The sequence below is a fragment of the Dendropsophus ebraccatus genome, chromosome 1 (assembly GCF_027789765.1).
Source record: "Dendropsophus ebraccatus isolate aDenEbr1 chromosome 1, aDenEbr1.pat, whole genome shotgun sequence".
In the NCBI taxonomy this organism is placed as follows: domain Eukaryota; kingdom Metazoa; phylum Chordata; class Amphibia; order Anura; family Hylidae; genus Dendropsophus; species Dendropsophus ebraccatus.
In genome coordinates this window covers 144,670,407-144,683,551 of record NC_091454.1, presented here as the reverse complement: position 1 = coordinate 144,683,551, position 13,145 = coordinate 144,670,407, and the positions used below count along the sequence as shown (strand labels likewise).

Below are 13,145 nucleotides of genomic sequence, written 5' to 3'. Positions count from 1 at the left end.
TGCCACTTATTGTACTTTGCAATGACAAGCTCAATTTTTGCACAAAGTAATGCCGTTAAACCAGAAAAAATTATATGTGTGGTGAAATTGAAAATAAAATGCAATTTTTTGTTTGGGGGGGGAAGGGTTATGTTTATGTCATTCGCCCTAGGGTAAAACTGACATGTTATACATGTTCCTTAAGTTGGTACGATTACAACGATATACAGTATAACTTGTTTAACTTTTATTTTATTTGATGGCTTTTAAAAAAATAAAACCTTTAAAAAAAACAAATGTTCCTTCAAATTGCTCTATGACCATGCTTATAACGCTTTTAATTTTTGGTGTATGTGAGGTGTAATTTTTTGCGCCATGATGTGTAGCTTCTATCTGTAGCTTGCTTGCATATATGCGACTTTTTGGTCACTTTTTATTACAATTTTTTGAGATTTGATGCCTTCCTAGGACAAACCAATATGCATAAACCACTAAGAGAACAGAGATATGACATATATACAGTAGGAGCACACCAGAAAATGTAGAGAAAATACAACAATAAGTTTATCAATGTTTATCAGACAAATACAAGAAACACAAGAAAATGGCAAAGGAAACCAGATCCCTGCACATTAAAAACATTTAAAATTCCCAAAAGGGAAAGACACAGTGGGACCCACACAGTATTGGGGACCCCCAGGCCAGCATGCGGTCATCTAATGTAGCTCCATCAACCCTCAGACAAAATTTAAATAAGTAGACAACATAAGCAAATAGCGAAAGTGTCAAAATAGGCAAAAAATGTGCATGTATAGTGTAAGGGTGAGTAAACTATGAAATAATAAGCAGTAAGTCAATAATGCATATCACCAAACACAGAGGGAGAGGAGCGACTCGTAGCGGCCCATGATGCCCCTACGTGTTAAGTTCCGCTGGAACTTCGTCAGGGAGACAGAGTGCCATGCAGGGATCCTATTTATCTACAGTAATAGCTAGGGAGACACCTGTTACAAATAAATCATTATAATTATGCAGACAACCAACCTGTAAGCAGCAATCCATCTCCCAGGGTGTGTGTGAGCAAAGCAAGATGGCGCCCGTGGCGTGCCGGTTCTCAAACTGCGCATGTGCAGGAAAAGTATTGGCAGAAAATGAAACCGGAAGTTGCCTCAAGAGGGCATGCGGCATACACCGATATGGTGGAATACCACACGTGAGGCAACACAGGTAGCACAAACTAGTAGACACCGAAGCATGCCCATAAAGCTGCTGGCGAAGATCACTCCCGAAAGATTTTTGGGCAAATGTTTCACACACAATAGATATAATGATTCCCTAATGAAAGATGGCGCCCGCATCGTTCTAGTCCCCCGACTGCGCCTGTGCAAATACAATACTAGCAAAAAAATTAAAACAAAAGTTACATCAGGTGGGCAAACGGAACGGAACGTGTAGAGGCATCATGGGCCGCTACGAGTCACTCCTCTCCCTCTGTGTTTGGTGATATGCATTATTGACTTAACGCTTATTATTTCATAGTTTACTCACCCTTACACTATACATGCACATTTTTTGCCTATTTTGACACTTTCGCTATTTGCTTTTGTTGTCTACTTATTTAAATTTTGTCTGAGGGTTGATGGAGCTACATTAGATGACCGCATGCTGGCCTGGGGGTCCCCAATACTGTGTGGGTCCCACCGTGTCTTTCCCTTTTGGGGATTTTAAATGTTTTTAATGTGCAGGGATCTGGTTTCCTTTGCCATTTTCTTGTGTTTCTTGTATTTGTCTGATAAACTTATTTTTGTATTTTCTCTACATTTTCTGGTGTTCTCCTATATATGACATATCTCTGGTCTCTTAGTGAGAAATGTGCAATTATGCACTTTGTAATTTTTTTTTGCTGCTTACACTGTTTACTGTGCGCGATCGGGAATGTGATAATTTAATAGATTGGGCTATTACGCCCATGGCAATACCAAATATGTTTGTTTATTTATATTTATTTATCTTTATTTCTAAAATTGGAAAAGGGGGCTGATTTAGACTTTTATTAGGGGAGGGGATTTTTTTACACACTAACTAGAAGTCCCCCTGGGGGACTTCTAGTATAACTACATTAATCTCTAATTGAGATATATGCAGTACATATACTGTATACTGCATAGATCAATGAGATCAGTGATCTATTGCTCTGGCCCTACTGCAGCAGAGAACAATAGATTGCCATTACAGCGCAGACCCCTGTCCTGACCAGATAGAGGGATCGCAGGGGGTCAACCCCCCACGCCCCACTAGACCACAAAGAAAAACTCAAAAGCAGTAATTTAAATGCAGCTGTCAGCTTTGACAGCTGCATTTAAATAGTTATATTAGCGGGCACAGCAATCACACCACGCCCGCTAACTGCCACGGTCCCACTGCATGGCCCCCCTCTGAATGTCCCTAGTGACGCCAGGACGTACATGTAAGCTCTGTGTCGTTAAGAGGTTAAGTAAAATAACATGCATCCCCCTACTGTTCTGTGGATGCTATCACTTCCTGGTTTTATCTTTCAACTGTGACCCTGCTGTTGCTATGCAACAGAGCACATACCTTCCCACAACTCCCCTTGCTAGCATGTGCAGTAAGGACCAACTGCCAATACTAATGGGACAGATCAGGAGACTGCAGTTAAACTAACACGAGTGACCAACCTTAGTAAAAGCCCAAAGGTGGATCTTAGCCAAGAGCCGCAGGTTATCACAACATAGCAGGCACATGGGGGATTAGTAAGTCTTTATCTTTCTATTTCTCAATGGGACAGCCCTTTAAACAGTAACTGTAATGCATGCCCTACTTGAGCTAATATGGGATTCACTTAATGGACAAATATTTATAAAGGATCAGAAGGTCTACTATTCTATCTATACTTCATTTCTTTGTGTTTGTATACTGATATATACTTTTGGCCTCCGTCTGACAATTGACCATATGGGACACATTTAGTGTATATGTAGGGAGCCTTCATGATGTACAGGGTGATGTAAGGGCTTTATTACCCGAAAAGGCTAAGGGCCCATTCACACTATGGAAAACAGGTGGAAATTCCAAGCAGAACCCCTGCCCATGCACAGGATTCCGAGTGGAGTCAGCGGGCAGGGGTTCCGCTCGGAATTTCCACCTGTGCAATAGCTGACGAATGAGTGGTCTCTCGTTCATTGGCTGATCGCAGGATTTTTACTTACTTGAAGATCCTCAATCATTGGCTAATAAAGGACAGAAGTAAAGGGCTATATTGGAGCAAAAGAAGAAAGCGATCCAGAGATATCGCTCCAGAAGTAGTTGAGTGTAAAGTGTTGGGATGAATCAGAAAGTTTTATTCCAGATATAGCACGTTTCAAGGTATAGTGTACCCCTTCATCAGATAAAGGACACTGATAAGAACTCTCATGAGTACTTTTCATCCATAAAGTAAAGGGCCACACAAATGATCCAGTGATTGTGTGGCCCTGCCCACTTGACAGGGAGCCACGTAATAGCCTTAGTAAGGGTGCTAACACAAACGACCGATGCTCAGCAGATCTGCTGCAGATTTGATGCTGTGTTCAGTTATTTACATCATATCTGCTTCGTATCTGCTGCGTATTCGCAGAAAATTCACTGTGATACGGTGTGTGTGAAGCTACCCTTAATGAGTACCTGTCTAGGAGATTGGCACTCGTATCAGATGGGCGTCAAGCTAATACATTCTTGAATGTAGAAGCAAAAGTAATGTGAACGAGCCCGTGGATACATAGAGTTAGGGCCCTATTACACCAACAGAGTATCTGACAGATTTTTTTGAGCCAAAGCCAGGAATGGACTATAAACAGAGAACAGGTCATAAAGGAAAGACTGAGATTCCTCCTCTTTTCAAATCCATTCCTGGCTTTGGCTTAAAAAATCTGTCAGATACTCTGTTGGTGTAATAGGGCCCTTAGTTTACAACTGTCACCAGAGCAACATGTTTTAGTGAAATAATTTGACCATAGACAAAGGGTACATCATAAAAAGAGTTCCTAACTCTAGGGCCATGTCCTCTCTGCTTAAAAAGTGTCCAGCAACAGAAGAAAGAAAAGTGGTGCAAGGATGAAGCAGGCAGGACATGTAAACTGTTTTCTCCATTATAGTTTATAGGACTTTATGGGACCCGTCGAGCCGCAACCAAGGCACCATGAATGTCTATGGTTGGAATATGCCCATTAAGTAAGGTATCATCCTATTAATCTTGAATGCTGAACCTAAAAAGATCTTACTAGTTCTCTATCATTTTGCTCCCATTTCCATCATTCTGCTCACACTATTACATGCTAACACTGATCATGGTGTCTGGAATCCAGCTAATTGTGTGGCCCAATAGCAGATTCTGTGAAAGTGAAAATCTCACTTATTGTTATACAAATGGTGTGGATGACTCCTTTTTCGCCTTTTTTAAATAAAGATGTGTTTGGCAGTTTACAAAATAAGAATTTCATATTTATAAAATATGTATATTCCCTATTTGTTAGACAAAGGAAGCATGGAGGACTGCGGTGCATCACATGATTTATTCACAAAGCTAACTTTATTTTTTGCACTTGCTATATGCATTAAAACTGCATGAGAAGATAGCCTCAGCTTCCGTTTTATAATTGATATATTGGGTCATCTACTCAGAGCTTATTGGTTTCTGAAGCACTTCTTTGTGATGTGCACATCCATGTATTATAGAGGTGATTCCAGTATGGGGCTGATATTTAAGTCCTTCATGTTCTAGACACTGGAGTTATAAGTAATGTAGAAGAAAATGATTATTGTGCACGTGTTACCAGACAGGCCTATTCTCAACGGCAGATCTCTTCAGTGCGTTACAATAGTGTATGCGCCACGCATGACCAAGACACATCTTTATTAATTGTCCTCTATTTGACTGGAGCTTTGAGTTCCATAATTACACAGTGTAATGTGAGGGAGTTCTAGCATTTGGTTAATCTGCACCTCCCCCACACTTAATGGAAATATGGGGGCCCTTTATATTATGAAGCTATTATTAGACTTCACCTATTTCAGTTGAATGAAGGAAAACAGCACTGAAGTCTGCATGCAAAAATGTAGCAGATTATTTAATGAGAAAAGATGTATTTTCCATTAAATTCTCCAGGAACAGCTGCTGGAGAGAATTGGGGAGTGGTGTCACGGGAACCCTACACTTCCACCTCTAGGATCTGCACTTGTCAAGCATTTATGGCAAATCAAATGGATATGCTAAAATATTGAAGATGAGAATCCCTTTTTAACTGCAGCTATACCTCTTTGGCCTTTGCTGCTGTCAGCAGTGCCAATACAGATTTGATGGGAACAGCAGAATCACATCTGGAGGTGGTAGACATACTTTGCCTACCTTTATCCAAAATTTGCCTGTTTTTTGCAACAAGATGCATGTGAATTCTAAACTAGGAAACAAAAATATTACCACTAATAGAAATCCATGGTGTAGTCTGCATGGCACAGATTTATAAAAATAGCCCCATTTATCTCCTTATTAATTGTAATATATGGGGCTAATATATATTCTTAAAGGGGTTTGCCACTTTATAGTAAGATTGTTTTGTGTGTAGTATAAGTAAGTGTAGTCACTGCATTTACTGACAGCAACTCCCTGTGTACCTCATAGAGCTAAAATCAGACTCCCCTCCTCCAGGCTGCGGTGCCCTGCTCTGTGGTGTTTCTGTCCATAAGATGGCCGACATGTAGGAGCATGTGACCATGCCCCGCCCCCCTGTGTCCTCCATAGACATATACAGGCTCAATGGTGGACACTGGGGGGCGGAGCATGGTCACATGCTCCTTCATGTCAGCCATCTTATGGACAGAAACACCACAGAACAGGACAGCAGAGCCTGGAGGAGGGGAGTCTGATTTTAGCTCTATGGGGTACACAGGGAGCTGCTGTCAGTATATACAGTGAGTACAGTTACTAATACTATACACTGAATTATTTTACTGTAACGCGGACAACCCTTTTAAATCTCCAGCATACAAAGTAAGGGTCAAATATAGAAAACTTAGCGCAATGCAGTGCACTCAACTGTAGTTCCAGAAATCTTCCCTGTCAATGCAAATCAATAAACAGAAGTGGAAATTACTTCAAACATAACCTTCAATCATCATCTAAAATTCACCAGGTACATGAACCCATCACCTAGAATGAGTTAAGCTGCTTGGTCATGTAATCGTTGCCAAAATGCAAACCCTTGTCTGCCAACCGATACTGCATCACAAAAGTAATAGATCTGTATCAAGTCAAATCATTACTTAACACTAAGGTTGATTTCTTCCAACATGTTTCTGCCACAGTATGGTGGTGTCATCAGGGGAGAATATTGAATAAATTATTAGAACCAGTAGAAGAACACACTCAGAGCAGTTGTTAGAACAATAATGTGTTCAGGTGTGTAGTTAGAACCAGTAGAAGAACACACTCAGAGCAGTTGTTAGAACAATAATGTGTTGAGGTGTGTAGTTTTACAATGCCCCCCCGTTGTGCATCACAGGGGTGCAGTAAGTCTATTAAGCCCATAGTAAATGTTAGTGTGTCATGCACAACCTAGCTCGGTAATCACATGCCACCAGGCAGCTACTCACTGACCCCCTGGTTCACCAAGAGAACCTCTGTTGGAAGGATGAAATGTGTATTGGTTCAGCCCAGTACTATTGGTGTATGTAGTGACACTCTGTACATAATGGTCGGGTCTAGGTGAACTCTATTCTTGCAGTGATTCTGCAGTGGCAGATCAATTTGCAGATCATCTGAGGGGTTCTCCTGACCGTCTACCGAAAGATGATGTTGGTGGATATAGGGGTCGGGCATGATGGAAAATCAGTCCCGAACCCCTTTGTTCTAGGAGAGATAAACCGAGCTCTGGCTACAGCTTAATCCTTTCCTTTCCGCAGAACACACGGGATTGTTCGGCCGTGCCAAATGTTTCTGTGTATGGGGAGGATGGGAGCAATAACTGACAGCCGAATGATCAGTTATTGAAGGTGTGTGGCCACAGAAATTAAAAGTGGAGCAGTTGCCCATAGCAACCAATAAGATAGTTTCTTTTTTTTTTTTTTTTTGTTAAGGATGGGCAATTGGTCCAATATTCCTTTGCACAAGGTTTAATAAATCGCCCCCTATGTCCCAAGTAACAAGCCTAGTGCTGGTTTCACACATGGCAGGGTTGTTTTTTTTGTTTTGTTTTTTTTCACAACTGCCAAAACCAAAAGTGGATTCAAAGTAGTGGGTAAAATAAAGAAAGCACGTATATGTCTCCTACCCACCTGTTCCACTCCAGGCTTTGGCTCAAAAACTGCAGTGGCAGTTTTCCAAAAAAAAAGACTGCCATGTGTGAAACCAGCGTAAGAGTACACAGATCCTTCCCAGACAGAACTGACGTTGAGCTGGGTGCAGAGAAGGCTTACAGGGACTTGTGAAGACTTATACACAGACTTTCCATTTCTCATTTTGTCAGATTCCATATAAATACATTTAAGAGTTAGCTGGAAAATCTAATTAAATCATCACATTATGTTATGGGAAATCGCAGTAGGTTTCTATAGACAGACACTGAGCAGTGACTGTGAACAGGTTCTGCGGAATATGAAACCAAGGGGAACTTTAATAAATGTATATGCCTATCGCTATGTCAATATTCTGTCCAGATCTCTATTTGTAATTTAGCACTTTTTTTCAATGTCTAACAAAAGATATAAGACATGACCTTATGAAAAATGGCTAAAATATAAGGGATTGTTGGGTTCAGGGAATGGAAGGTTTAGAGATCACTCTATCTGTTATATCTGAAAATGCATTTCCATGCATAATAACCATACAAGAAGGAAAGTGGCTGGCAGTGTTCGTATTCTGTATAGCACAAACACTGTGCTTACCGTCACGCCATGTGTTAATTCATCCTCCCTTTTCCCAGACTAAAGTTCCTTGTCTGTAATTATCGTTAATCGTCTAATTGCCCTGTCTGCAATGGAATAGCAGAGGAGGAGGGGGCCATGTCTTTGTTTACATCTCCAATGTGCAGGAAAGGTGGAGCAAAACGTTTAGAAAGGGCTCCTAGCGGCAGCACTGCAGCTCTCTCTCTTACTATAGCTATGTAATATGTTCTCTGCATGTATGCCTATAGAAGATAATGTATGTCCTACATGCATATTCCAAGCACTGCTGCACACAGCGTTGCACAACTAAACATACTGTAAGTCACAATACCACAGACTATTTTAAGATCATTTTCTGGGTCTCTACTGGGATTAGTTACACAATTGTCAGACACACAAATTAGATGTATATGTTTCTATATATAGGAAAGCTGATCAGATCACCTTTAGCTGCCCTAGATAGCTTAAGTATACAATAAGCAGGGTAAAACAAAGAAATGCTTAGCGAAAGCAACTTCATCATAACCTAACATGATAGGACGTGGTGCACTAGATCTGCCTACGCTGCCCACACATGATGTACTTAGACGCACCTGCCAACCAACAGACACCCTGCAAGTAGATTAATGTATAAACAGCTTATTTCTTGTCCTCCTTATAGTGTACATAATGTTTGAGCCTTTTTCATGCAACATAATAAACTTGCGGTGTGACTCCTACCGGTTATTATCACCTGAGTGATGGGCAGATTTCCATCTGTTTGGTAGTTTATATTGTCATACTGCTTTCATGATCACCATTAAGTCTCATGATTGATTTATATAACTTTTTTGTGTGCTGGTATGTCAGTGAAGTGGCATCAGTCCTCTATTATATCTACAGATGGCAAAATGTCTTTATAACTGTACTACATCTTTTATATTGTCCAGACAGTCATAAGCTATTGAAGGACAAACAGTGCATTGCATTTCTATACTTCTATGTCAATGTATATTATATTTGGAAACCTTTTTTGGTAAACAGTTGAGCCTGTCTAATTTTTAATTGGATCCGTGTTATACTATATGCTGTGAAAATGTTTCATTATCTTTATAAGTGAAATTAATCTGCACAAAATTGCTAGCAATGATAACTCAATTTTCATTTATTGTAGAACCCAATGTTCTATTGGGTGCAATAAGCTTGCTTTTACATAAAATGTAGTTTTGAATGAAAATACTAATTTGTCTTTTTCTTTCTAGGTGAGTCCAAGGTCCAGTATGATTCTCCCGCTGCCACCCTGCCTGTGTCCCATCCTCTTGCTTGTAGTGGGCTCCTACCTGTCTGGCTCAGCCTCAGGTTGTCCCCAACGTTGTGACTGCTCCGCTCAGGATCGTTCTGTTCTGTGCCATCGTAAGCGACATCTCAACGTTCCTGAAGGCATCCCCACGGACACACGTCTGCTGGACCTAAGCAAAAACCGCATCAAGACACTTAACCAGGACGAGTTTTCTGCCTTTCCCTATTTAGAGGAGTTGGAACTTAATGAGAACATTGTGTCTCTCATTGAACCAGGCGCCTTCAATGGCCTCTTCAATCTGCGTTTCCTAGGGCTGCGAAATAATCGTCTAAAACTCATTCCACTAGGTGTATTCACAGGACTTAGTAACCTCACACAACTTGACATTAGTGAGAACAAAATTGTTATTCTTCTGGATGACATGTTCCAGGACCTGTATAACCTCAAATCTCTGGAAGTAGGAGATAATGATTTGGTATACATTTCTCACCGTGCCTTCCGTGGACTCAACAGCCTGGAAGAGCTGACATTGGAAAAATGCAACCTCACTTTGGTGCCCACAGAGGCTTTGTCCCACCTTCACGGTCTTATCTCTCTACGATTAAGGTACCTCAATATCAATGTCATTCGTGACTATTCTTTTAAAAGGTTGTTTCGGCTGAAAAACTTAGAAGTAGCACATTGGCCATACTTGGACACGATGACATCCAATAGCCTCTATGGGTTGAATTTAACTTCTCTATCTGTTACTCATTGCAATTTAAGCAGTATACCATATGTGGCAATCAGACATCTGGTTTATCTTCGATTTCTTAATCTTTCATATAACCCTATTACATCTGTTGAGGGATCTATGTTGCATGAGTTGCTCAGACTTCAAGAGTTTCACCTGGTAGGTGGACAGCTGGCTATAGTGGAACCCTATGCCTTCCGAGGTCTTAACCATTTGCGAGTTCTGAATGTCTCCTCCAACCTTCTCAGTACACTAGAGGAATCTTCCTTTCATTCTGTCGGTAATCTGGAGACACTAATTTTAGACCGCAACCCACTGGCTTGTGACTGTCGCCTATTATGGATCTTCCGGCGACGTTGGCGTCTCAACTTTAATCGACAGCAGCCATCCTGTTCCAGTCCAGAATATGTGCAGGGAAAGGAGTTTAAAGATTTCCCCGATGTCCTACAGCCTAATTACTTCACTTGCCGACGTGCACGAATCCAAGATAGAAGTCCACAAGTGGTACATGTAGATGAAGGTCACACTGTACACTTTTTCTGCCGGGCTGACGGTGATCCACCACCAACCATACTGTGGCAGTCCCCACGAAAGACTTTCATCACCAGCAAAAGCAATGGGCGTCTGACTGTATTTCCAGATGGAACATTAGAGGTACGTTATGCCCAGATACAAGACAATGGGACTTACCACTGTGTGGCAAGTAACGCTGGTGGCAATGATACTTCATTAGCTCATCTCCATGTACGCAGTTATTCTCCAGATTGGCCTCACCAACCCAACAAGACCTTTGCCTTCATCTCCAACCAGCCGAATGAAAGTGATGTCAACAGCACTCGTGCAACTGTCCCATTCCCATTTGATATTAAGACTTTAATAATTGCAACCACAATGGGCTTTATATCCTTCTTGGGGGTGGTTTTGTTCTGCTTGGTCCTTCTTTTTCTTTGGAGCAGGGGCAAAGGAAACACCAAACACAACATTGAGATTGAGTATGTGCCACGAAAGTCTGATGCTGGACTCTCTTCTGCAGATGCTCCTCGCAAGTTTAATATGAAAATGATCTGATATTGGTTGAGCACTGGGAAGGTGACGGATGAGGTTATATGGGCAGTTAGTGGAATGCACAAAGCCTGTTCTCATCCTACCTTCTCTACGCAGCTGTTTAAATCCAAGCAACATGACTTTTTTAAGGGAAGCAATGGTAACAGGGATTCCTTCTCCTGTTGTTTTTGATCCATGGAACTTTGTATGTTTGGGGAATGACCTTTGCACTTTTAACCTTGTGAGTTTGTTCCCCCAAACTTCCCCAGATCTCAAAAAAAATGCCCCCAGGTCCATACCAACAATTTGTTTGTTGATATGGCCTTCATGAGGCTAGGTTGTGTTGAAAGAATATAATAAAAAAAGAAAGAATTGGTACATTTACAGAGTGCAGCACGCGGTGTTGAAAGTGTGGGAGGCCAAGAGACTCAAACTGAACTTTGACCTCTGTATCTTCTCCTGATTTAAATACCTGTGATTTTTATGAAAAAAAATAAATAACAATATTATGGAAAAAATTAAAGAAAAACTGTAAAACTCTAAAAAGTTATCTTATTTTAAAAATGACTTTACTGTCTTGTCTGTTCTGTGGGATTTGCGACTCACTGATTAAATGCTGCTGTCTGAAGACATTTAAGTAAAGCAATAGAAATCAAGGTTTTATGGAGTATAAATGTTAATAACAGTTTGAATATTTACATTGTTTCAAGAATTGCAATAACAGAAGTTAATGTTTTCCGCTTAGGTTGTTTCATACACAACCTTTTAAAAAAAAAAAAAAAAAAATGCAACTACAGTTTTTGATGCAGTTTTTTAAGCCAAAGCCAGAAGTGGGTCAAGGAGGGAGCAGAAGTCCTTTCTTTATATTTCTCATTTCTTTTTAATCCAGTTCTGGCTTTGGATCAAGAAACCAAATAAATGCTGCCACAAAATCTGCAGTGTTTTTCCCAAAAATTTTGTTTGTGTCTGCCTCTCGCCCCCCCCCCCCCCCCCCCCATACTGATCCTGAGAACTGCCCTGATTTGCATGTGACGCTGCAACAGTCTCTCTTATAATAATTCAAAGGCCCCTTGCACACTGCCATGTTTAGTCAATGAAGGGCCAGAGTAAAGGTGGCCATACACTTTCAATAACTGACGGCCAAACAGTTGTTTAACCATCAGTCATATCTCCCACCCACTGCCCGTTCCGCCCACACACAGGAACATTCGGCACAGCCAAGCACTCCTGTGCTCTTTATTAGGAGGGGTGCACCACAGCCAGAGAGCTCTGATTGCAGCTTATCTCTCCCAGAACAAATGGGTCAGGCTGTGATTTTCCATCATGCCTGATCCCTATCTTCATTGGTTTGGAGAGCCCCACGCAACTTATACCAAAAGCTGACAAAAGTTTATGGCATATGGGGACCTTAATATCCAACTAAATTTTTTAAATAATAAACTGAACACAAGAGTGGGGGGTGAAATTTAAGGTTAGTTGGGGGAAACTTCAGAGGCAACATGGGAATATATTACTTTATCAAAAGAGCAATAGATGCTTAGAACAAACTTCCAGCAAGTAAGATGAATATAAGGGAAATTAATATAAGGGCAGACTAGATGAACCAAGCAGACTTTTTCTGTTGATAGCACATATGCAAATGAGATCCTTAGGAGCACCCGCCCCACAGAGCACCCCCCTAAGCTTTCCCGCCGCCTCCTGTGCATGTTCATATATGCATAATGGGCTGAGGGGGTTGCTCTGTGGGTTGGGTGCTCCTAAGGATCTCATTTGCATATGTGCTTCACATTTAAATGCCCTGAAATGGCAGGACAGACAGAAAAGAGAAGACCAGGGCTGTAAACATCAGGTAAAAAGCTGAAGGAGGATATTGGCAGGTTCGTTTGCACGAACCTGCTAATAATTCCCCCTTAAACAGGACCTTTAGCCTCATGCAAAAGTTAAGCTGGTTCTGGTTCCTAATTTGCTACTGAGCCCTTAGACTGTCAGTATTATTAGGGACAGTGGTGAGGTTCACACCCCATTTAGAGCCATTTAGGGTGCATTTACACAGAAAGATTATCTGCCAAAGATTTGAAGCCAAAGCAAGGAATGGATTTGAAAAGAGGAGAAATCTCAGGCTTTCCTTTATGACCTGATCTCTGTTTATAGTCTGTTTCTTTCTTTGACTTCAAA

At 41.1% G+C, this 13,145-nt stretch overlaps 1 protein-coding gene across 5 annotated transcripts in view; it reads left to right on the top strand.

Annotated features, from left to right (window-relative positions):
• The window catches only part of LINGO1 (leucine rich repeat and Ig domain containing 1), a 312,997-nt gene extending 301,460 nt beyond the window's left edge, over positions 1–11,537 (top strand). For all 5 annotated transcript variants that reach the window (XM_069956411.1, XM_069956403.1, XM_069956415.1 and 2 more), the window contains one exon: positions 9,156–11,537. In XM_069956411.1, coding sequence (XP_069812512.1) covers positions 9,174–10,994 — 1,821 coding nt within the window. In that variant the 5' untranslated portion in view covers positions 9,156–9,173 and the 3' untranslated portion in view covers positions 10,995–11,537. The remainder of the gene's footprint in view (positions 1–9,155) is intronic.
• Positions 11,538–13,145: the final 1,608 nt, after the last annotated feature.